General features: G+C 41.0%; 1 protein-coding gene across 1 annotated transcript in view; it reads right to left on the bottom strand.

Moving 5' to 3' along the window:
• Positions 1-364: 364 nt before the first annotated feature.
• MALSU1 (mitochondrial assembly of ribosomal large subunit 1) overlaps positions 365-26,396 on the bottom strand; it is a 30,671-nt gene continuing 4,639 nt past the window's right edge. Inside the window, exons 2-4 of the mRNA XM_078663557.1 lie at positions 15,412-15,590; positions 11,673-11,754; positions 365-8,003 (exon numbers count right to left, since the gene is read on the bottom strand). Coding sequence (XP_078519683.1) covers positions 7,801-8,003; positions 11,673-11,754; positions 15,412-15,590 — 464 coding nt within the window. The 3' untranslated portion in view covers positions 365-7,800. The remainder of the gene's footprint in view (positions 8,004-11,672; positions 11,755-15,411; positions 15,591-26,396) is intronic.

Raw genomic sequence — 26,396 nt, 5'->3', positions numbered from 1 at the left:
ATTGATTTAGGCCTCGAAAATCATAGAAATTGTATTGGACCTGCAGGGCTAGTCACATGAATAATCTACTCAACCTAAATGTAATGCACATGACCTGAAATATGGTCTCAAATTATGTGATCCTAGCAAATATTTTATTTTACAGTGCTGCCTTTTTCTTCATTATCACAAATTAGAGCACCTTCAATTATGCAAGCTCAGCATTTCTACTGTACAAAAAAAACATTTTGTTTTATTTAATAGAGTAAACGTTTTGCTCCATGTATAAGAACCTAGCCCACATATAGGGTACACATAATCCCTGACCTGCCTCTTCGTTCACCAATAGCATTGTCATCAAACTGGAGGCAGGAATGTTTCTCCATTGAGGTTTAAAAATTCACTTTTAATCAATGTATAACTAAGGCATGATTTGGTAGCACACTGTCATTTACAAACAGCATATTTTCCATTGAAATAACCACAAACTTTACAACTAACATTTAATTTTACTGATAAAACTATATTGGGTATAAACAATCTGTGGAAATTGGATTTCAGCAAAAATGTTTAGCATTTGCACATCACCAAGTAAAGTATTCAGATATGTTCTTACCATATTTAAAAAAGTCATCACAAAAAATAACAAAAAAAGTGTTTTCATAAGTACAACAATATATTTTGAAGTGCTTGAACAATTCATTTATGAGCTATGTAAAAAAAAACGGACATCCTACAGCCTTTCATTTTACACTCTCTGTAAAGCAGACAGTTCGCTTTGCTGCTTATTTTATCCTGGAGGTTACTTTTCTCTCTCCGACTGCAAATTGTAAGACATAAGCTGACATTTGACCTCTGTCTCTGAACACAGAGCAAACGTAACAAGATTTACTTTCTGGGAGAACAGATACCTGTTCCTTATCAGCTCGCCCGAACGGATTATGGGGGGGGGGGCGATCGGGAGAAATTATGTTTTGAGTGTTTTTAGCACAATGTGATTACGGGTGAACCATTGTTGGGTTTTCAGAAGGACAAGATTAAGAGTTTTTATATCTTTAGGTGAGGAAACAAGTATAATTGGGTATCATCCGCGTAAATGTGGTAATGTATGTTGGAGTGTTTAAGAAGTTCGGTAAGAGGTTCCATGAACAAGTTGAAAAGCATGGGTGAGAGTGTGGATCCTTGAGGTGGTCCAATAGAGACAGGAGTAATGTCCGACAGGGTTTGATTAACTTTGATTCACGGAGCTCAGTGGAGAACCAGTGTAAGACGAGACCAGATAAACCCATCCTTTTATTCAAGTGGTCAATCAAGCGATCATGTTTGATGTATCAAAAGCAGAGGAGAGATCCAGAAGCATAAGCAGGCATGGTTAGTTGGGATCAAGTAGTCTCAGGGCATCATCTACAACGTGGGTTAGAGCAGTTTCTGTGCTATGACCAGTTCTGAAACCAGATTGGCAGTGGTCAAGGAGGTGACACTGCTCGATGTGGTTGCAGAGTTGAAAGTGTACGCATTTCTCTAGTAGTTTTGCTAGCATCATAGTGTTAGTAATTGGTCGGAAATTATTGAGGTCTGACAAGTCTGCATTTGTTTTTTTTGGAATGGGTAGTCTGTCCTACTTTTAGGCAGTCAGGAATCGTGCCCTGGAAGAGAGATGCATTGACAATCTTAGACCAAAGTGGGATTATGGATGAAAGTTCTTTGGAAGGCAGAGGACCTCTGTAGTGATTTGAGGGTTTTATCTATATCATTGTATGGAGTATCTCAACTTCATCCAGAAGTTTGAAGGTATTCCATGTGGCATTATTTTTTGTAGTAAAATAAGTGCGAGGACCTTTATTATGGGAAGCATTGGTAAGAGACTGGGTTGGTCCTGGCCGTTGAGAGGGGAGTTGTATGTATGATTTAATCTTCCTTGTCTTTTCATTCAATGAAATGAGTGGAGAAATCATCACCACTAGGGTGTGACACGTTTTCTTTGGAGAGGTGGTTGGATCTGCCATTAGCTTGCTGTTTGAAGATTTCAAAAAGTTTTTTAGGTCTGTTTTTGGCATTGTCCAGTTGCGACCTATAGTATTCTGCTTTGGAGCAATGAATGAGTTTGTTATAGGAACTTCTTATTGACCTTAAGTAAAGAGGGCGAGTTGTAGAGGGGGAGATTCCCCATGATCACTTGGCAAGCCTTAAATACGCCCAGCCTCGTCAAGGTGGACGTAATACCAGGGTTTGGAACATCTACTGTGTATTCTTTTAAGCTGCTTTGGATCATTGTACCAAAAATGGCAGATTTGGATTGGATGTAAAGTTCAGTAAGGTCATTCACATTAGTCATGTTTGAGGGTGGAAGAAGGAGGTTATTGCTAATGGAGGTTAGTTCAGTTATGTTAATATTTTTCAGGTCTCTGGACTATTGTCTGGTTTTGCAGAGTTGGCCTTGTCTAATCGTCACATTATCCAAGATGAGGAAAGAGATTTGGTAGTGATCTGACCAGTAGCAGGGTAAACAATGGATTCAAGTTGTAGGACATTGTCCTTGGTGATAATTAGATCAAGGAGGAGCCTCTAATGAGCGTTAGGCCATTACAAGGCTGGGTATGATTGAGATCAGAAAGGAAGGTTTTAAAGGTGTTCAGTGTGGGGTCAGGCAGGTCGTTCCAGTGACTGCTTAAGTCACAAAGGAAGATCTGGTTAGGGAGTTGGTCTATGTTAGAGGAGATGGTTTCCATTAAGTATTCAATGAAAGTTAGATTATTTCCCGGGGGTTGATAAATTGTGTGGAGTAAGATTGCCATATTGTCATTGTTCCATATTTCGATGCCTAGGTATTTACAGGACACTGGACTAATTTGTGCGTATTTTAGTGTGAGTATGGAAAGATAGAAGTAAGCTATATTGCCTACCACTCTTTCAGTTCTATCCAGTCTATTGTCATAATTGGGAGGCACTACAATGCCCATAATGCTTGCGGAGGAGTCATTAAGCCATGTTTCAGTTAGAATCAGAATATCAAGGTCTTGTGTGAGAATGAGATCAGTGATGTCAGCTTCGTGCCTTACCGCCCACATGCAATTTAGAAAAATAGTCTTGATGTGTTATCTAGCAACTACTACCTTTTGGTGTGTAATGGAGACATGTAGTAAATTATGCTTGTTCATAGTTCTAAAGTTGAAACTGGGTTCTCGAAGTGGGTTGGCAAGAATAGTTTGGATATTGACCGGAGGGGGTAACGAGTCCTTAGGTGTGGTGTTGTATGATGGGGAGTCTTTAGTTGTGGTGTTGTACGAAAACAAAAGGGAGTAAATGTCAGCATCAGATAGATGATCAGTAACCCTCTGGGGTCTGGAGAATGAGTCGCGATCACCAGTGCATGATAAGTGGGTTCTTCATGGTTGAGGACTCGAGCAAGGAGTGTCTCACCCTTGTGGCAGGATTAATTTGTTTAGTATCTGGTACAGGATTCAAAAGCTTCTCAAGTTTCAAGGTTATGTGGGTCACCCTGAACTAGTTGAAGTTCACATTTAAGATCTGCAAGCTTGTCCTCAAGGGATGGAGGGTTTGCAGTGCAGATGGGAGTGACAGTTGGCCTAGGGTAGCTAGCGTGTGTTGCCCTTCAATGGTGGGGGGATGGTCAACAGAACAGATTTAACATGGGTGGGGAGAGAAGTGTTCAGGTAGGCGATTAGAAGCTGGGGGTAAGTAGATGGTACATCAGAGGTGATATATGGGAGAAGGGTGGAACAAAGACTCGGTTGAGAGTCACTGACAAACATTTTGTGGGCTTGGTCTTTCGCTGAGGGAAGGCCAGGTGCTATAGTGGTCAAGAGGGTCACTAATTGGATCAGAAAAGGTTTAGGAGACATAGATCGTTGGCTAGGTGGGTAATTAGTAGACTAGCCATTCGCCAAGCTGCAGATGCTTCTTGAGTGGTTGGCATTATTTACCATTCTATCTTTAGCAGGGGCATCTACAATTGTTGAAAAGCACTCAATCTACCTTAAAATTTACAAGGGAGGAAGAGAAATAAACAAGCAGAAATAAAAACATAACCAATAATGGATCTAGCACCCCTCTCATTGAACATGGGTATCCACTCTTCTGCACCGTGTTACCCCCATTTCAAAAGGTTAACTAAGTTATAATCTGGAATCAGATTCTTTATCACGTCCCCTGGTCAGGTGCATTTGAGGAGCACCTGTTCGGTGACTGGCAACAGATTTCCAGAATTCCCATTAGTGTGACAAGCCATGCAGGGATGCATGGTGAAATCCCACAACAACAAAATCATTGTGAAGTTAGACAAAGAATGGAAAAAAAATCATTAAGAACCTTCCGAGACTTATGACATCGTCAAGTTAATCTCTGACTAATAAGAATTATAAATATTCACAATTAACATACTGTACATATTTAAAAAGAACACCAAGAATGTTAGGTGAGTTAAAAGTAATCAACTCCACTTTACAGATCAAACCCATGTTAATGAGTGTCACTAGGCCCCCTTCGGCATGCATGCTAGAGGAGAGAATAGCAGTGGCTGAAGCCATAATGTAACCATCCAAGTGCAAACAACCCTGAGCATCCTAGGTCATTTGGAGACATATTATATTATTCGTACTCAGTATCTTAGTCCCACACTCATCAGAAACTTTACCATGAACTCCAGCTTATCACCCTTAGGTCAGTGGGTGGGCTAGATACTTCGGTCATTACTAGGTTACATGCCTCTGGTGTTGGGATAAGTTAGTCAGGGTCATCAAGCTGGGCCAAGGGCTCAAAGAGATTACAGAGCAACAGACTAGGGGTCTTGCTTGGGTGGGAAAGACAGGCAGGACCACCGTACAGCCCAGGGTGCCCCCAACTCCCCATCCCCCCGAGGGCCTGGCAGTATGGAGCTGTTAAAAACAAAAAAAAACACAGCAGAAATTATGTTGCTGTGAGCTACACTTGTCCTGAGAGTATGTAAAATGCGGCTCGCCCACATGACGTAGCTAAAAATGTATGATTATGCAATCGTCAGGACATGTTTTCTTGGAGAACCCTATTCAACCAACTCTACAGACCATAAAGATCTCTTTGAATAAGGACTGTTCTGGTTTAACCCTGGTTGACAACCAGTAAATGACCCGGTTTTGAGCTGCTGAAAACTCTACAATTCCTTATTCTTTAGAGGGAGAACTTTTGTCATTAAAACTACATAAGGGGTAGAGGCAGGGGGCAGCTGAATATCTCATGGTTTCTCCCCAGGGACGGCCATTGGCAGGGGGTAATATGATGTTAAATGGTGGGTTCCTGGACACTTTGGTGTTCTTAGAATAGTCCAGTTTGTTATCCAGCTTTTAGATACAGTAGCACCTAGCGCAATAAATTGTTTTTATTTTATATACTTTCTTTATAAGTAAGATCATCAGTAGACACAGTTTCATAATTTGTTCAGCAGTGACCCTGTCACCTTATGCAGATCTTCGACCACTTGGCCCCAGAATTCAGATATTATTGGGAATCTTCAAAGCATATGTGCAGTAAGCTACAGACTGCCCATGAAGACAACCTTCCCAGATATATCCTCACCAGTTTGAGGTTAGATATTGGTCTTGTGGACATAGTGAAATTAGACCACTCTGAACTGAGCATTAGTAGATATTTCTTTACTTGCTTGCATGCTTTGCTCCAGTCTGTGCTTGCCACTAGGCCAGGGCACTCCAACTATTACATGCCTATTTTGCCCTATCGTGGATCAGTGTTATGTATACATTTTTAGTACTTTCCCATCTCCTGCCAGGCTCAAGATAATAGCCATTGTGTAGGATATCGGTGATGCATGCAGGAATGCTATCCAGATCTTTCTGGTCATACGTGCCAATCTGACCGGCTGAGGAAATTGTCCCGATCTTACTCTAATATCTCCTGTGCTTTGGTAAATGTAATAAATTGCAACACACTAAATATATCTCTCATTATATCCATTAATAGTTTGATATTTTCCATAAAACATATCTTGGGCGAACGGTGGGCGTTTCAAAACTATTTTTATCTTCTCATACTGTATTCCTGTTTGTCAAATTAATAAAGGCTAGTTGCACAGAACGTTTCCTCCCATTATAAAAGCATACAGCAATGTTATTAGTGGGTAGATTCAAAGATTTTTCTCCCAGTTGGGGCCTTCAACAAACTGACTTGGCGCATATGGCAACTGCACTGCTGTGTAACACAGGAATTGGCTTTGAAGCTGCAATTTTCTCTTGCCTAGGGGTGCTTCAGAGCTGCAGGCATGCCCAAACTAGGGCACACAGAGGTGCACCCAACTCTTTAAATAATATAATCAGTATAGGGCACATGGAGTTTGCAGCATGTAAAAGCACTGTGGCAGGAACACCATCTTGGCACCATATGCTAAATAATGTGAGCATTTCCCAGAACTCCACTGACTGTCCAAGTCCCTCTAGAAATCGTCCCATATTTAGTGAATATTGCTCCTGTTTATTGCGTGTAATCTGTATGTTTAAATATTGGAAGATCCTCTTTCCCCATTTTATACCAAGATGTAGCTCTTCTATTCTTTGCAGGCTGCTGAGCGGAAAATAAATGATTTCCCAACAGTTTGCAAGTAAGCTTGATGCGTCCTTGAACTGGTCTAGTTCATTAAGAAGGAGAGTGATTGATTGATCTGATTCTCTCAGACACACTAAAGTGGTGTCTGCATACAGTGATACAATGTGTTTGTTGCCCACCAATATCCCCCACTCAGAAAGACTGATGTACAATTGGCACTCCAAGGGCTCAATAGCAAATCTAAATAAGGGCGTGTTTATGCTGGCCTTGGGCTTTGGGAGCCATCTGGCTTGTCTCAATCCTTTCTACCTTCTTACTGCGTTAGTACAGACTAGGCCACTAAGCTACAAAAAGCAACATATGTTGGGAATAACACACTGGCCCTCAATGCGCCCACAAGGACGCTCCATTTCACAATCTCATAGAATAATCACCAGGAGCATTTTAATGGGTGGTGTCAAACAACCACAATGAGGTGCATGTAACACCATATCTCAGGGCCGCGTGGAAGGGCTGGAATAATGAGGTGCTAGAGTTTATCACATTTCTTAAACATACATCAGAGCCTACTGAAAACAACTGCCCCGGCACATAGTGAATGAGCAAACAGCGAGAACTAGAACATGTCTTGCATCTAACATCGGCTTTTCCCCTCCCGAAGGCTTAAAACCAGAAACATATTCTCCTTACAAGCGGTCCAGTGAGACCAACTAAATACTGGCAAAAAGGAAAACACAAAAAACAGCAATGTAGAACTGTAAAGTACAGTGTGAAATGTTCCAAGAACAAAGTCACTGAGGAAAAAGATAGAGGGTTTGAAAACTACTTAAAAAAAATGACAATGTCAACTTTTGTGGAAGAAACTTCAGCTGTTCACATTGTAACTGCATCATTCTCATATTGAGTGGCCCACTAGTGGTCCACCAGAAAACGATGCAACCATTTATTCTCAAGGACGCCAGCTTAATTCATGAAAAAAAAATATGCGAATGTAAAAAGTACCAGACAAACACTGAAATTTGAGGTTCATAATTTTGCAAGCATTACATTGTGAGCGAAAAGGCAACAGGAGATACAAGGCATATTTTTGTGCTACTTCCACTTGAATGCAAAAAGATTGTGGTTGAATCTTCATTGGTAAGGCTGGTCCTCATGCCTTTCTTGTAACAAGTTGTCTTGAAGCAACGGTTTTCAGGTTGCTCTAGAAACAAATATTACACTAAAGTATCATGGAGTAGGTATTCAGAGGTCCAACTAATGTTTTCAATTTCAAGGGTTTCCTTGTTCACCACTATGTTGAAACCCCTCTTGCAAAGTTTTCTTTTCAGCGTTCAGTCCAAAAACAAAATCTTCAGGCAATCTCTCTGTTGTCATCTTTGCCAACTGGTCATCATAAGAACGCAATGTCCACAACTTCTCCAGTTCATAAATCTCACGAGTTTCTGGGAGCATAAAATGCACTACCATATTTCCTGTTTAAAGAGGTAAAAAAACACAAGCAGATCAGTACGTACTCCTATCCTACCCAAAACCTGTAAAATTCTACACTGCATTAGAAGTCTTTTCATAATTAATACCAAAATGGCTACAATGACTGGGTTGTCATCCTGTATGCACTAGGACACTCTAAAATATGGTAATCTGCAGAGAAAACCTTCAAAAAGGCATAGAGGCTGGATGCTTGCTAGCAGTTTCAGTTCCTCGTTTTTGGACAAAAGTTAACATGGAGAGTTTAACATCAATGCAATTCTTAATCACTCAGTGTTCATTGATGGAGATGAATCAAATAATAAGGATTCGGAGTTCTCGGGCCTACATAGAAATGAGAAAAACCCAACACAGTTCACTATGAAAAGGTACTCTTTGATGGTATCAATCCTCAATAAATCGAGCATAAGTGGATAGTAAAAAGTATGGTAATAGTACATTAATCTAAATGGGAGGTGATGTTTACAGATTCTAGTTTGGTCTCTCTCATATTACTATAGACTATTCTATACATTAATAAATATTCTATCAATCTAAAATCCAATGGATGCAGCAGATGAGACTATCGACTTAACTTTATGTAAGGAAAAAGTGCATAGGTTATCGTTTCGATGCCAACCTTTGTCGGAATTGTGGCAAACGCACCCACCACATGTGTATTTTGGAGGTGATATTTTTGAGTGAGGGAATACAGTGAAATCAGTTGACCTTGTGCTGTGATAAAAATATCGATCCATGCCACATTCCTGATTCTATGGCGAATTTTGAAATTTTGATTGAGTTGTATTCGTCATAAATGTGGAACACCAACCATTCAACTCAGTTCTACAGAGACCAGTGAGTAGCACAAGAATCATATGAAAGCTTATTTTAAAGAAGTCTTAAACGTGTGCTATTTCTTATTACTGCGAATGAAAATGCTCTAATCCGGATAATAACATATGATACTAATATAAAGGTATTTATTTGAGCCGCAGGCTCAATTTACAAACATGTTTGAACACCCCAAGTGTAACACATGCTAAAAAGGTATTTCAGACTCAAAATTTTACATCTGATTGTCAAGATAAGTACAATTTTAGAATCAAAGCGCACACCCCAGAGAAATAAATTCACCCGTTTGAAATTTCCACTTGAGGATTTCTGGGTAGTCACAAACATTTTGTGTGTTCATCTCCACCCTGGAAACATTTATAAAATTGCTCCTTGCAAAAAACAATAGCATTGGAAAAGAACCCACCCATCAACAACAGCACACAGGTTGACCAATCAATGAAAAGGTAGAGCCACTAGCTTTGCTGGTAGTCTGTGAGGAGTGCGAGTACTGTTTGTGCTGTGGGGCTGCTTAAATGTGATGGATGTGAATGCTCTCTGCCAGCCTGCTACGGAGTGCTGTTGAATGTGCGAGACTGCTAGTATGCGAGGGGTGCAAGAATGCTTCGGACATTGTGTGACAGGTACTCTATGAGAGGAATGAGACTGCTGCTGGCATTTAGGGTGTTTGCTTTTACACCATAGGGACATTTTCAGCTCCAGATGATGCTATGGTTGAAGATACCCTTTACACTTAATAAAGGTTGAGTCTTAAACTTTAAACGTTGATTCTAAGCAAAGTCTACTTCCTACATTTTGGAGTCTGCACCCCCTGCTTCCCTAATAAGGCTGCCCGAGGGTCTTGAGTTGGGGGTGGTGAGAAAGATAATAATGAGCCTGGGTGTATATTAATTTACCGTTGAGTACTCTTGTTCAGCGATCACGGCAAGTTGCCCCCTCCACATCGTGTAAACAACCAGTTGTGTTCAATGGCATCACGAACCACTAATTACGCAATCGAATGGGCCTCCTTGACCACACATTACCAGCACTGCTTTCCCTGTCTGACTTTGGTCCTTGTTCACAAACCCTGACATCTGAACCACATCAATTCTCCTATATGTACACACACAGTGCACATGGGCAGCAAGGTGCCATTTACATGTTTGGTGCCTGGGCAGTAGTTAAGCTTGACCAGAGCAGGTAGTTAGAACATGATCACATTACTTCACGTTGAAATCTACGCACCAAAGAGCACCATACTCATGCCCTAGATAATTCATTATACTGCAGCATAGACTCAACCCTGCGCTGTCATTGCCCACTAGAGTGGATGGATGATAACTCTGGTGGAATCTCAGGGGTGCTCATAATACAAAATGTGATCACACCAAAGCTGCTTAATCATTTGTGTGATTACTGAAAAGAAAAAAAAAACACAACAACAAAAACCCAGCAACGCTTGCTCTTAAAATTATATATTATATAAAATTGCTTACTTTTAAGAGACTGCTGCAATGTCATCATGGAAATGTGGAGGGTGTAAGCTTATGTCATTGAAATCATTCCATGATGATACTGCAACATTCTCGTAAAACTATATCATTTGAAAATGAGATTATACTGTAATGATGTTGAAAGAATTTGAATAGAACTGTGGAAATGGATGTTTTGCAACGAGAAGTTTGTGTGACAACATATGTCACTAAGACCTAAGGGATTGCAAAAACAGAAACTGGTTTGATAGTCCGCCAACAGATGTTCTTTAGCTGTGATGAATTCAGTTGGTTGGACACATCTTTCTAAGGCTTTCATAGCCATGGGAAGGTGTTTTTATAAGTAAGGGATGATTTTGTCAATCTGTAAAGAGTTCAGAAAATTGCCATCAAATATTAAGTGTTGATAAGACCACACATGGCGGATTATAAAAACAGAGATATTTTCTCCGATGACATTGGCTGGTAGAGGGTCATGGCCGTATTTTGTTTGTTGGAGCTGTTTAACGATGACAGAGTTCATCTTTGCTGAAGGATATAAAAGTGCCCAATTGCTTTTAGTCTTCGGTGAGAAAACATAATTCCAATAAGATCCAGAAATTATTTTTCATCCTATAGAACATGTCCTTGGAGGAATCTTTTACATTTACCACTAAGGGGGAGATAAGAAATTGCACTCTGGGTATACAGTTTGTTCTAATACACCAGAAGAAAGATTGGATGGCATTTGTTGATGGATTGATTTGATCTTGAATGAAGTTGGACTACGCAGACAAAACGGAACAATCAATTTTTTTTTCTCAACTTCTTTTATTTTGGGTACATTTTGAATGCTTAGTGTTTCGGACAGTAATTTTCTACATCCTTTATCATTCTTACTTGGCAGATCAGTGTAGAATACCAAGGGTCGCTTCATATATTCTGTAGCGTTTTTAGTAGTAATGGGACAAATGAAGTTACTGTAGTCACAACTGTGACGTTACAGATTCAGAAACTGGCATTTATGTTGTTTGAAAGTTAAGATGGTTTATTTTAGGGCTAGCAAGGTCTTGTAATGAGAATTTTTACAGATGGCAGAGTCCATCTTTCAAAGAAAGGGTCATTGTTATTAGGAATATGTATTGCAATAGAAACAGAAGAGGCAGCTATTAGACAGGAAGCATTTGATGTCCTTAAGTCAGTGAAGATGAGGTTAAATATTCTCCCTTTGCTCTATGAGGGTTGAATGAACTTTTGCAGGAGGTTGTCCCAAAAATCTTTACGTGAAAACAAATAATTAAAAACAACAAGGTGTAAACCACAATAAGCCAATTAAATCCTGTAAATGTCTGTAATAGGGATTACCAAAATCTATGCACATCCAGTCATCTGTATCTTTTCCTTCTATTTGAACTTGTGGATCAGCCTTCGCCTTCAAATGCTTGTACTAAAAAGTGAGAAATAACATGTTAGTCTTCCAATGAACTAAAATAGGGCTTACAGATTATGAAAAGCCACCATGAAGGGTATGGAACTTTCAAAACATTAAAGTCTTATAAAAAAGATTTACACAAACAGTTGACTCAGCTATATATAGTTAAAGCCTATAGAAACAACACAGTCTAATAATGGCTCATTAGAAGGTGACAAAAATCAATATTTTAACGAAGAAAGGACATAAATGTACAACAGCCACTTTATACACCAAGAGAAACGAATGAGCAGTTAAGATAATTTCATCAAAATAGGGCTTTGCAACAAAAGAAATCCTGTCTTTACCTGAGTAACTGTGTGTCAAGCAGTTTTTTTTTTTTACACCGACATTTCAGATCAAAATACTTTAAGTGTATCATTGTGTATTTCCACAGAGCCCAACAGAAATCATAGAAAAACAAGCATTTACAATGCAACGGTTTCGCCTATGGAAAAGTTTGAGCTATTGGCATTGTAAATGACAAAATTTGTATTTATGTGTTGGTTTTGAAAACAGATAAATAAATGGCATTGTCATTTACATTGCCAATAGCTCTAACGTTTCCAAAGGCGAAACCGTTGCATTGTAAAGGGAGAGTTTGTTTGCAGAGTTTTATATAGCGCGAACTAGAACCGAACCGAATCAGTTATCAGAGCGCTTTACATAGCACCAGTTACGTTACATGAGGACACACTTTCATTTTTTTTTTATTTTTTTTTAGGCACGGGGAGATTAAGTGATTTGCCCTGAATCACAGGGGGTTTTTGGCGTCGTTACCGAGACTCGAACCCAGATCCCCAGGTCCGAGGTCGAGCGCCTTAGCCGTTAGGCCAACACCTCTCCCCCAAGTGTGCAGTCACCTCCTGTTCCCCGAGACTCACTCTTCCGTGGCAGTTGACAAATACAAAACACTACAGGAAGCCTCTGCAGCGCTTCAAGTGCTATGCAGCAGATGTTTTATTTCCACACACGGGGTGTCCTTGACGCGGTATTTACCACTATTGACGGGTAAAAAGGTGGCGTCCGTTTCATTCTGCGGGAACACGGCCACTGTTAGGTAAACACGGCAGACTATGACACGACGTACGTATGTTCTATATGCACGGATCTGTAAACTAGCCCGCAGTTAACCTCCTCCGCTGCACATGCGTGTAATGTCTCGGGGCTCCCACAGACCCCAGTCCCTGCTGGCGCCGGGACTGCCCTGGCCCCTCACTCGCCCCAGCCATCCGAGCAGAGGCCCCCCTTGCGGACTGGCTTCTGATCTCTGTTGTTGCGGCTAGATTCATGCCCTGCGCCCCGCATCCCGGGAGAAGGGACGGGCACTTTCAGATCTCCTGCCCCCGGAAACCCCCGGGCATAAGATGCGCCCCCTGTCTTTTCTGGCCCACCGGGCGGAAGTGGCTGTAAGAAGCGGCGGTGGGAGCATCGGTAACAAGCAATCTATGCGTAGTAATGAGAGGCGTCGGTAAGAACCAGTTGTAATAAGCCACGTAAGGACAGGCCGTAAGCAGCGGCTCGAGGGGGCACCGATAGGATTGGTTAGTAAGGTGCAGTGCACAGAACCAGCAAAAACAAGTAACAGCGGCAGAAGTGGCGTTAAAGAGCACAGTAAATAGAAGCGGTAAAAAGTGGCGGTAAAAAGTGGCGGTGAGCAGCGGCAGCAAGAAGCGGAGCAGTGAGCACTGTAAGGCGCTGTACTAAGAAGCGGAGCAGTGAAAGGCGCTGTACTAAGAAGCAGCGGTAATGAGCCGTGTAAGGAGCTGTACTAAGAAGCAGCGGTAATGAGCCGTGTAAGGAGCTGTACTAAGGAGCGGCGGTATTGAGCAGTGTAAGGAGCTGTACTAAGAAGCGGTGGCAGGCAGCAGTGTAAGGCGCTGTACTAAGAAGCGGAGCAGTGTAAGGCGCTGTACTAAGAAGCGGTGGTAATGCGCCGAGTAAGGAGCTGTACTTAGTGACGGCGAGGAGCAGCAAAAAGCGGTGGCAGTGAGCAGTGTACGGAGCTGTACTAAGTGAGGGTGAGGAGCAGCATCAAGAAGCGGCTGTAATGAGCAGTGTAAGGAGCTGTACTATGTGAAGGTGAGGAGCTGCAGCAAGAAGCGGTGGCAGGGAGCTGTGTACGGAGCTGTACTAAGTGAGGGAAGGAGCAGCAGCAAGAAGCGGCGGTAATGAGCAGTGTACGGAGCTGTAAGGGGTAGGACGCATCCTATGGAATAGGCTCAGAAGTGTCGGCGGGCGCGGAGCAGCGCCCGGGGGACATTTCTATCACACAATCATTTTCATAGTAATAATGCCTTGCACGCAGCCTTGAAAACAACGACCATAATGGAAGGAAACTCTGTCCAAGCCGGCACTGCATCTCTGGCTTCACCTTTCTGCCAGCAGGACTTGCGCAACGTTAAATACACAGCGTAGGTGTTTCAAGGGAGAGAGGGAGGGCGGGGACAGGGGAATGAATGGACGGGGGTGGAATGGGAGTGCGTGTAGGGATTCGGGGGCGTGTTTTTCGTGCTCTCCCCTTCCCATTGGCTGGAAGGTAAAATTCCAGCCAATGGGAAGAGGAGAGGGCGGTACTTAAAAAAAGACACGGAAACGCCCCCGAATCGCGTTTTCGCGGGGAGAAAGTGATTGACGCTGATGTCTTCCAATGGCTAGCCTCCATTTATGGAGCTAGCCAATGAAAGACAGAGGCGGGACTAAGCCCCAAACTGTAGAGACATAAGATTTCTCCTGGGCGGAGCTAGGAGCTCCGGCCCCAGGCGAAACCTAAAAACCAGGTAAAGTTGTGCAGAATGGCCTATATCCGACAATAGCAAATATGTGGTCACAAACACTGCTGTCTGCAAAGACACCAATAGAATGGCTGCACTTCAGATATTATAGAAAGGCAGACAGATATGTGAACTTTTCCACTAATGCTGAAGCGCAAATCCAGGGCGGTAAAATGACCTGGAGTTTTGTTTTTAATTCTGCACACCGTATGCAATCTAGAAGCAGATGGAAGAAGATCAATCTCCCCTTTTAATAATTTAATTTTTGTTCCACAGACATTGACATTTCATGTGCTCCACCCAGAGTCTCCAGAGTTTTGTGATATGCAATAGGTCCGCTTTTTTTTTTTTAAACGACTACACACAGCGAAGAATGATTGGAATATATTTAGCAGGCAAAAGAGCAGCAGAAAGACACCCGCCAGTCTACAAATGACTGCCTGATTCTAAGCTTCTCCCATTTACAGGAAGCTCTTACCACAAAAGAGGTTTACGTCTTGTGCTCGGACGTTGGCTATGCTACTGCCAAATGCAGGGGTAACAACATTTGCATTAAAACAAGAGCTTTATCATCATTGATGCAAGCAAAATAATCTGGGGTGGAAATCCACGTTTTAATGTGTGCTTTGTGAACATAGTTTAATATTATAATAATAAATTTGTTTTTTTAGTGGAATTTTTCTTCAAAAATTCAAATCTATTCTAAGTTCTCAACAACTTAACCGTACTACGTTTAATGATATGCACAAATTAGTTTAAATAATGAAGTTATGAACTGGGCTCTGTGCTACCGTGGTTAACATAAAATTTGAAATTAATATAAGCCTTCACCACTTAAAAGTAAGGAGTCAAGTCTTACCACTTTCAAAGCATACTGAGCCATTGCTTGCAGATGTCTAGTTGACGAGGCGCTTGCGATTACAAAATAATCTGTGTATCTCAGTTCCAAAGGGACTTTGATGACACAAATGTCTTTTGCATTTTCTTGTCTCAGAAGAGACACAAGTACGTCAATGCTGAACTTGGGGAGTAACAGACCTGCAATAAAAAGAGAAACAATTAAATAAACACAAGTTTAGTTGATGTTGTGAATAAAACCAACGCACTTCTGAGGTTTCTGTGAATGGAATAGAATGGATGTCCTGATCCAGTGATAAGAAGCAGGCTACAGGCTTTTGGAACATGTTTCTGTTGAAATGCAATTAATTATCAGCTGACAGGCTGGTTTCCAGATCCTGAAGTTGTAAGGATCACCTAGGAGTATCACTCAGACCACTTATGCCTAGTCACTAAGATGCTGGGTTCTTGGCCTGAGAGGGCCTCTAAGCCCCCATAAGTCTCCAGGTTTGCTTGAAGTAGCAGTCAAGTACTATCTCGAAGCAGTGTAAGAGGAGACTAAAAACCCTTAAACTCAGTTGCTAAAAATCTCAAAAAGATGGTTTTAGTAAGCTTAAGTACATTGAAGCTTACTTAAAATGACAGTTTAATAGCACCTTAAAATACAAAACACACAGTGAAAATGTTAATCAGCCGAAATAGCAAAATGCAATAAACACAAAATATCAAACACCGAACACCGAGTTAGACAAGCATGTTACTGCATGATCACTAAAAAGGACTGCATTTCTCGCTAGCAGAAAGGAAGGACCATGTTATGCTACAGGAAGGGAGTGGACTACAAATCTTCTCACCACAACCTTTGACTTCCACGGTCACTAATGGCGATCATACAAATTGTCCAAAAGTATTGCAATCTACTCTTGTAGGAAACAATGGAGTAATGCGATCTTATGGGAAGGGATTTGACTGCCAATCCATCCACCAAAACTGCAGGCCCTCACTATGCCGTTCACAAACACTGATTGGAATCACTATTAAACGTACAACAACAATACAACTGGTCGTGTTACAGTTTATGCAGCACACTTTTTAACAGCTAGATCTGCTCTTTCTCCAGTATAGGAAATTCCTGAAAATAAAGTCGGATATTACATGGCCCAAATGTACTACTGCCAATCAGCTCCAATTCCATGAAGAACAGAAGTTGGGTTCTGACCCTTGAAGCAAGGGTTTGGAATTGGGATATTGGCTTGAAAGGACCAACAGTGGACGTCACAGGGCCTTCTCCAGGGTCTGCCAACAGACCTTCCACAGTGTAGTAGGCTTATTCTCATCCTACAAGCGACAAAAAAGTACACAACAGCTATACCGAGGAAGGCACAAGGACATATTTCATGCAAGTATGGGCAAAGTAAGGTATTTCAAATGCTGTGATGCCCCAACCAATAAATCTAGCCCACAGAAACTGCACAACAACCCATTGCTTCCACTTTGTGATTCTTATACCACTGAATTTCCATCCGCCCAGGTAAAATTAGATTTTGCTGCCTCTGACGAGGGGCAAATGTTGTTGGGCAGAAGCAGATTTGTTCCACCCTGTGTTGTAGGAATCTTTGGCACAATTAGACTTAGGCTCCCTAAATTATTGCTAAAAGTAAATACAGAGGTAACGGCCATGGGTAGATGCTACTTCTAGCTATTTACTTTTGTCCTTACTGATGTTGGTGGTTTCTATTGTCAAATATCTGCTTAACAAATCAGTTTGTGTACAAATATAAACATAACCGTTTGACGACTTAACGCCAGTGCACTCTTCAACGGATGCATTATTAATGATGATCCCATTTCTGGTGAAGACCACCAGAAGATGTTAATTTCCCCCACATACGAGGTCGACTTCAACGTGACTCAGGAGTGCTGTCATTGCTACAGAAGTTTTCAGAGTCTAGGGGACTCATTATAAAAAAAACACACACACACACACACACCCCACCCCACCCCACCCCACTGGGTAGAGTAGTAATAATGCTTAACCAAATAACTTACCACTTCTTGAGACAAGTATAAACCGGGAGTTGGATCCTCCTTAAAATGAGTATTTAGCTGTATTAATGTGAACAATCCATGTATGTCGTATATGGAGAAAAACACGTGCACATTCAACACGCTATGATGGTATTTTTTTATTGACATGTGATTCACAGAACAGATGAAAGCTTGGGGATTTAATCTTAAAAGGACTGGAAATGTCTTGTAGTTACAGATTGTCAGTAAACTGAGGAATTAAATCAGCAAATGAGTAGCATGGACAGCTGAAAGAAGTATTGGGCGCCTGTAGAGAGTGCATTTATTCTAATGGGTGTTTAGTCCTTTATGGAAGGTATGTGTCTTTGTATTCTCTGTTCTAGAATGGTAAATGTGCATCTTTTAGATTACTGCTTGCACTTGATGTGACCAGTCGTGGGTTACTTGTATGGAATAAATCCTTCTTCATACTACAATTTATTTCTGGAGTCATCATTAGAATTCAAGAGAGGATTGAACTTCCTACATTTATTGGCGACATTTGTCTGATTACTCAAGACCCACCAACTTTGGATATATTATTCATAGCGGAAGACAATTCTTCGAAATTATTCGACGTTTTCCTGGGACAGAACTTTCTCATTTTTTGGACGCACTGTTAAGGTACTGTTCGTTGTATGCACAGTTGCTTTGCTGTTAGTTTCGCTCCAATGCTAGTGTTAATTTAATTATTTTCGCTGACTAGAGTGTAGCACGGCACCCCTTTAATACCGGTTTGCTGACTGACTTTCAGTGTACACCGATATATTCGTATACTGGTATTTGGAGCTTTTGGAGAGTCAATGACTTGATTGGGGTTGTACAAGGCACTGTGCGACATTTAAAGAACTGCCTCTATTCTCAACTGCCGCATTACCTGTCTAAGTCGTGCTCCACGCTCTTGGCTTCCTGCATCTTTGTTCCAGCGTGTGTTCCAGTTCTGGGTCTTCGCGCTAGTGACGTTGTTGAAGCACTGGTTGTACGTCTTCGCGTAACGTGCTCTTCACGTCAACACGTTTCAAGGTCACGTTGTGCCGCCATTTTGGAACAGTATTACAGCAGACGGTTTGTCACGAAATAGATGCTATTCAGTATTTCGACGGACTTCAAGGAAAGGCTTATAGCGCTTCTTCACTGATCTTCAAAAGGCTCTTATTCCTTCAACGGCCTTCTCGCTGCTTCGTCATCTTGTTAATGGAATCTTTTTCAGTGCTTGTTCTTCCGTGATAAGCACACGTTATTGGAGTCTATATTTCTTTTGGTGACTTTTAATTTATAATTTATTTACTCATTTGCAATTCTCACAATTACATTATTGTCATTATTCTAGATGTATTATTTTATTTTATTTTATATCCTTTGGTGTTGATGTTTATTTAAATAACATGTCTGCTTCATCAAACAATGTTACGCAACCTCCTCCATTCCTACAGGTTCCGGGTAAACCTTTAGTTCCTTGGCACAAGTGGTTTAGGATTTTTGATAACTATCTTGAAGCTATTGATGTCACTAAATATGCAGCTTCTAGGAAGAAGGCTTTGTTATTTAATCACTTAGGTAGTGCTGGCCAGGATGTATTTGGTAATTTGCCTGTTGCAGCGCCATCTGCTGATGAAACATGGAATGTTTATAGAGAGGCCCTTGCTAGGCTAGGAAGGAATTATGTTGATGAACCTTCTGTTATGGTGGAAAGGCATGTTTTTTCAAAAGAAAACAAATGCAAGATGAGTCAATTGAGGATTACTTGGCTGTTTTGAGAGTATTAGCGTCTAAATGTCAGTTTGGCTCATATTTAGACACGGCATTAAGGGATCAGTTGGTTTTCAACTGTTTCAATAAAAAGATTCAAGAGCGTATCTTAACCTGTAAGAATCCATCACTGGACGAGGTGATGGATATCACTCGTAGTATCGAGAGATCTGTAGTTTCTTCAAAAATTTTGACCCAAGAAGTTTCTAGTAAACTCACAACTGTGGATTCACCTGCTAGCATAAAAAGTAATGAACCTACTGTTAAGCTTGTGTCTACTAAACCCAAGAACACCAATGTACATTTTGATAATATGGGGTTTTGTTACAGGTGTGGTTCTAAGTACCACATGGGCAACAATCCAACTTGTCCAGCTCTTCGTAAAAGATGTAACGCGTGCTAGAAGATTGGACATTTTAATACAGTGTGTAGAGCTGCCAAATATAAGAAAAAAGTGAATTCTCTTGAAATTGATGAGGATGAACTGTGCCAAGCAACGAGTAATACACTATCTACAATCGAGATTAATACTTTAAATAGTGACACCACAAAATGTAAAGGTCCTTTGTGCAACGTGTTGATTGGGGTAATCAGCGTCAATGTTATGGCTGATTCGGGTTCTCCAATCACCATCTTGGACCTTCAAAAAAATTTGGAGTAATATTTTACTTAAGCCCACTGATGTCAATCCAAAGGCATTCGGTGTATTCGATATCACAATGTGCGGTTATTTTTCTGATTCTGTCAATTTCAAAGGAAGACACATTTTCACTAAAGTATATGTGGCTGTTAATGGTCGTGACATATTGGGTTGGCAGGATCAGGCAAAATTGGGAATTATGTTGAAACCTGGGCATGCAGATCCAGTGGTTTTGGATGAGTTTCCAATTCTCTCCATTTCGGATAGTGTTCCAATTACTACCGATAATCCTGTTTTATCGAAGTTACTAGTTAAGTATGCTTTCGTTTTCTCTGATAAGGTTGGTTTAGTTAATTGTTTTCAACACAACATTGTTCTTAAGGAAAATGCAGTTCCAGTTATCCAAAAATGCAGACCCATTCCGTTATCTGCTCGTGATGATTTAAGAAAAATGCTTTCTGACTTATGTTCTCAAGATATTATACCACCTGTGGAGTCCTCAGAGTGGGTTTCGGCTAGTGTCGTGGCCCGAAAGAGTTCTGGCGAGATACGCCTCTGTGCCAATTTGAGGGCACTCAACCGTATATCCTTATTGATTGCCACCGTTTGCCCAGAATTCAGGAAATGCTGGCGAATTTGGGTGGTAGTAGATATTTTACGACTATAGACTTAAAGTCTGCCTACCACCAGATTCCTCTCGCAAAAGATTCTCAACACTTAACTACTTTTGTTAGTCCGTTTGGAGTTTATATGTATAAACGCTTGCCGTTCCGACTGGCGTCCGCGGCCAGCGTGTTTCACCGCCTTATGGATAAACTATTTTCTAAAATTGATGGCATACAGGAGTTTCAGGACGATATTTTGTTCATTCTGCGTCCCTGGAATCACATTACAGCCTTCTTGAACGTGCTTTGCAAAAGCTTGAGGGTGTTGGCATGACCGTTAATAGGAAAAAGTGTAAATTTATTACTCAAGATGTTGAATATTTGGGTCACAATATTTCAGTTGATGGCATTAAACCTATGTTATCGTTGATCAATGCTATCAAAGATGCACCCAGGCCGCAAGATAAAGATGCCTTGAGAGCGTTTTTGGAACTTAGTGAGTATTACGCTCGTTGTGTGCAGAGTTATGCATTGATTGTACAGCCTCTCCGGGATTTACTTAAAAAGAATGCTAAATAGATTTGGTAAACAGGTACTTAGGAAGCATTTATTAAGGTAAAAAAGTTAATTTTAGATGCACCAGCGATTAGAGCATTTTCTCATGGACAACCTATTATTGTCACAGTAGACACCAGCTCAAAAGGTTTAGGGGCTGGGTTGAGCCAGATGATTAATGGTTAGGAATATACGATAGCCTTTGCTTCTAGAGTTTTAAGTGGTGCTGAGTCTAATTATAGCACAATAGAAAGAGAGGCTTTAGCATGTTGTTGGGCCGTTGAAAAGTTCTGCATGTACATTTGGGGTTCGAGGTTCCAACTGTTCACTGATCATAAGCCTTTGATATATATGCTGGGGGATAGCTTTTCTAACAGAGCTTCTTCTAGGTTAGTTCGATTGTTGGCTAGACTAAAGGAATATAATTATGATATTAGATATATTCCTGGGGGAAAGAATGTCAGGGCGGACTGTTTGTCTCGTATTCATTTGGAGGTTACTGATGCAGTGTCTGATGTTAAAGGAAATGATTTTGATGTGTTTACTATTGGTGATTTGACTGAGTGTAGCAAGCTCTCCAAAAAGGACTGGTTGTCTGCGGATAAAAATGATCTTTGTCTTCATAGGGTTAAAAAGTTTTTAGTGCAAGGTTGGCCCTGTGATAGAAGTTTATCAATGCAAGACAAATGTTTTGCACAAGTCGCTGCGGATTTATCTATTGTGGATAATGTTTTAGTGAGGGAAGACAAAGTAGTTCCTCCTGAAGGGATTAGGTCAAAGATTATTTCTCTTGCTCATGAAAGGCATTTAGGGACATCGAGCACTGTCAGGAAAATTAAGGATACGTATTGGTGGCCTGGCATTGATGGACAGGTTAAAGATTTTGTTAATAAGTGTCCGGAATGTTTGTGTTCCGATAAGCATTGGCGTTTATCTACTTCACCTTTATGTCCTGTTGAATGGCCATCTGGTCCTTGGCAAAAGTTAAGGCTGGATTTTTCTGGTCCTTTTAATCTGCTCAGTACTGAGAATAGATATTTGATTGTAGTAATTGATTATTTTTCTAAGTGGCTTTATTTTTCATTTGTTAGGAGGCCTGATTCTAGTTCTGTTGTTACTTTTCTGCAACGGTTATTCATGGTAGAGGGTCTTCCTGTTGAAATTGTGACGGACAATGGGACTCACTTTGTTTCCAGTGAGTTTGAGGGTTTCTTGTGTGATACTTCCTTTAAACACGTGTTGGTACCTTTGTACAGTCCTTCTTCCAATGGTCTGGTGGTAAGAGCTAACCGTTTGCTGAAGGAGGGTGTTCAAACTGCTGTTTCTAATAATTTGGATGTGTGTAAGTATCTTTGTCAGAAAGTATGGAGTTACAACACAACTTCACATTCTACTACGGATTTCTCAATATTTGCTCAGAGGGAGAAAACCTGTCTCGCCGCTTAATCCTGCTTGGTTGAAAAGTAAATTGGGTGATGAAAGCTCTAGTGTGGATTTACACAAAATCAGAAGACAGGTTGAACATAAGCAGGCAACATATAAAAAGAATTTTGATTTAAAGAGACATGTTAAAGTAACTTCTTTGTTTCCTGGGGACTGGGTGATAATAAAAAAAGACAATAAGAGTTACTAAAGGAGAATCAAAATTTTCAGTCCCTGCCAAAGTTCTTAAAGTTTCAAGGATGGCTGTGATGTTGCAGGGTCGTGGTTGGTGGAATCGAAATGCTGTTAAAATTATGAATGAACAAGCTAGAATTATTTGCAATAGATCTATCAATCAAGCTGATTCTAGTTGGTTTGTTTTAGGAGCCCTTGTTCAGAAGAAGGACATTAGGCATTGCTTGTCTTCTCATTCTGGTGTGAAAGTAGGGGATGGCGATTCTAATAATGTTATTCATAGTAGTGTTGAAAATGTTCAAAATTCAGTTGGGGATTCTGGGGATCATGCACCAATCAGATGCAGTTCTGGTGTTAGGAATCCCATCCGTTCCGATGATTTTGTTTATTATTGAATCGTTTTTTGTTTTGATACTATAGGGAGGGGGGTGTGTAGAGGATGCATTTATTCTAATGGGTGTGTACTCCTTTATGGAAGGTATGTGTCTTTGTATTCTCTGTTCTAGAATGGTAAATGTGCATCTTTTAGATTACTGCTTGCACTTGATGTGACCAGTCATGGGTTACTTATATGGAATAAATCCTTCTTCATACTATAATTTATTTCTGGAGTCATCATTAGAATTCAAGAGAGGATTGAACTTCCTACAGCGCCCTTTGAAAATCAAACCACAATGAATAGCTGACTGGGATACCACTGTTTTATACATATTAACCCCTTCCACGCTGATGACGAGCTGGGCTCGTCATGAGGTAGCCTCCTGCTACGCTGATGACGAGCCCAGCTCGTCACGTAAAATGCGGTTTCGCAAAACTCCACGTACGAGCGGAATTCCGCCCGCACGCATGCGGTTAAAGCAGCAATGGGGGAGCATAGCCATGATTCTCCAGAAGTGCAAATTGGCTGTTGGTAATTCTATTTTCGTGTTTTTAGGTAAAGGGAGCACAAGTAATCATCATTCCACAGCCTTAAAAATATCCACAGAACGGTGAGAATATAAGTATGTATTTTTTTTTATAAATGCTAAAAAGACAAGGCTCACATTTCAAAAATCGCCCACTGAGCCATTTACTTTTCTGTTTGTCACCAGAAAATAATACAAAAACAACTGTATCCCCCACCCCAAATGAGGAAAAACAAAACAGACTATCAGGGTAACTGGCAAGTATGGAGCAGTCTCCACACAGACTCGTCGCCAGGATCTAGACCACATGTGGGCCAGCGAGATCCCTTATCTGTTGTTCCCACTTTCTGAAGACCCACAGGTCCGTGGGCTAAGGAGCGTCTGGATAAGGAGAGAAAAAGAGAGACAAACCTTTGACTTGGGTCAGTAGTGCTTAGGGTGGGCCAGCCCACATTGGCGCCTAAGTGCCCCAACATTGTGAAGTCAAAATGCCCATAGCAAAGCAGAGATATCACTTGTCTAAAATGTGCCTCCCTTTGGCTAAGAAACGTACCCCTTTGTTTAAAGTTTTGTTAAGCTTAGAAGTTAAAAATGAAGTCCTAAATAATTAGTACTGGTACTGGTCTCTAAAGCATAGTTGCAATAAATCATTCCCAAAAATGAACTGCAATCGCTTACAGGCCACCTTAATATAAATGGTGTGCCAGATGCAGGGGTAATGTCACGCACACTGTTAGAGCAAATTTCTACCATGCCACAAATGCCTTTTATTCATTCTATACTCTCCTTACCCATACTTGCTGGTACCATCCACATAATATGAACACATGCACTGGCCTCAGGGATAGTTGCTGCTTGTCACCGGTCCTGGTAAAACGAGTTTACAGATCCTGTCACAACAGACCTGACCAGTGGAATCAGTGTACACCCTCACTTAGATTTAGCCAAACAGACTCTACAGGTCGCCAGAGTTATCCTAGAGGATATAAAAGACGTTTACAGACAATTGAGAAAGTACATCCGACAAACTGGACAAATGACCCCCTGCATTAGGACACCCCCCCCACCAACCATGAATCCACAAAAATTACACCCTGTTATGTCCAAATCGAGGGGAAGAGATTTACTTTGTGAAAGTGAGCAGAAAGCCTCGGTTAGATGTGGCAAATGCATGTACAATCTCTCAGGAAAAAGAAAGGGAATTTTGACTCTGCTCGTTCTCTTAGGATAGCAATCCCTCAGACTTCATGCATAGACTAGAGCGCATATTTGCTGACATCTACACTTTCACATAGTGTGTCATTCATTGCTGTGATATCAAAACAAATGAAGGATAGATATGGGGGATTACCTACTACTTTTCTTGACATGCAACTGATCAGAACTATGAAAAAGTTCCTGAGAATATTCTAGGTGCCTTAAAAAGTGGAGTAGCTATGTATGTCATTAGCCAGACAGCACTGGACTTCAAACAGGAAGAGAAACCGAGTTGCCCACAATAATATCACCAAAACAGTGGGAACTGCCTAAAGATAAAGGCCAGGGGCATGATCATCAAGAAGAGATTAAGGAAGCTTTTGTTTTTTGGCGATAACCCTGATCTATTCTCATATAGGAGCTGGCCAAGCTGTCTAGGTCCGATCCCATGCCCAAACCTGCCATAAAGAGCCTAAGGATGTGGCTAGATGAGTCTTTTAAATTTGACACTCATGCTGTTAAACTAGCTGAGACCTGCTATGGGGTGCTTAGGATGGTGCACAACATTTTACTCCTTCTTCCCACTTCAAAAAGAATGGAGTCTAGGCACTCATCCTTTGCCACTTGGACTACAGCAATTCCCTGTATTTGGGAGCGCTTAAAGCCACAATAAAAAAACTACAGGTGGAATAGAATATTGCAGCACGTTTACTGTATAATCTCCCCAAGACATCAATCTGCGAGTCAAGGCCACTGTGGGACCGGCGATCTCTAGATCACTGCTTTTCTTTTACAAACCTGGGAGATTGCTGCATAACTGCAATGCCTTTTTGGCTACGATTCCTCTGATTAAGAGACCATAATCGGGAGGGTGATCTTTTTCATTCAATGCGCATCTAAACTGTGAAACATATCCCCCACCACCCTTCGAATTCTTTAAAAGGAACTTACTTTCCGTAAGGGACTAAAAACCTGAATATATCAGAATGCATTTTTGTAAATTCCTCTTTCTTTGCCGCACTGACCGCACTGGGAGGCCTACAAGTAGTCATACACTATATAAGTGTGCTTAGAATAGAATAGGGATAAATCCTTCAGTAAGATCTAAACCCCGGCATGACGGAGAATCCAATGGGGGGTTTATGAACTATAGGTTCATAAAACATTAAAACCACCCACAAGTTATAACCAATATGATGAGCATTATTCCCCGAATCCATAGTATCAAGAGCATAGGAGACACCCATAAAAATACTTCAAAGAACACAGTGACCATGTAGGTTCTCAAAGCAGTGACCAGTCTTGTTGAGAGAAAAATTCAGTCAACAGTGGGAGCTAGAAGCTACTGGTAAATGGGAAGGAAGGGGTTCAGATAAAAACTCCCACTTTATGAAGAAAAGGGTAGCTAGTCTGTCCAATAAAAAGAAACATATTTCAGAAAAAGAGTTCTCCCAACGTACAAGGCATTGGGCGAACTCTTCATGGAAGAATTAACTCTTCATGGCCGAGCAGCAGAAAGGACAATATCCGCCAGAGTCTACAGACTAATTTGGAAATAAATCCAACCACTGAGTATATTCAAGTCGAAATCTGAATAATCAAATAAACTCGTTCTAATCCACAAAAACAAATATAAAAAAAAAAAAGGAGGCATAGAAGGGCCTATAAAGAC

This window comes from Lissotriton helveticus, chromosome 10, assembly GCF_964261635.1.
Source record: "Lissotriton helveticus chromosome 10, aLisHel1.1, whole genome shotgun sequence".
NCBI classification, from domain to species: Eukaryota; Metazoa; Chordata; class Amphibia; order Caudata; family Salamandridae; genus Lissotriton; species Lissotriton helveticus.
Note: the sequence above shows the minus strand (reverse complement) of the source record. Positions and strands in the feature narration are given on the sequence as shown.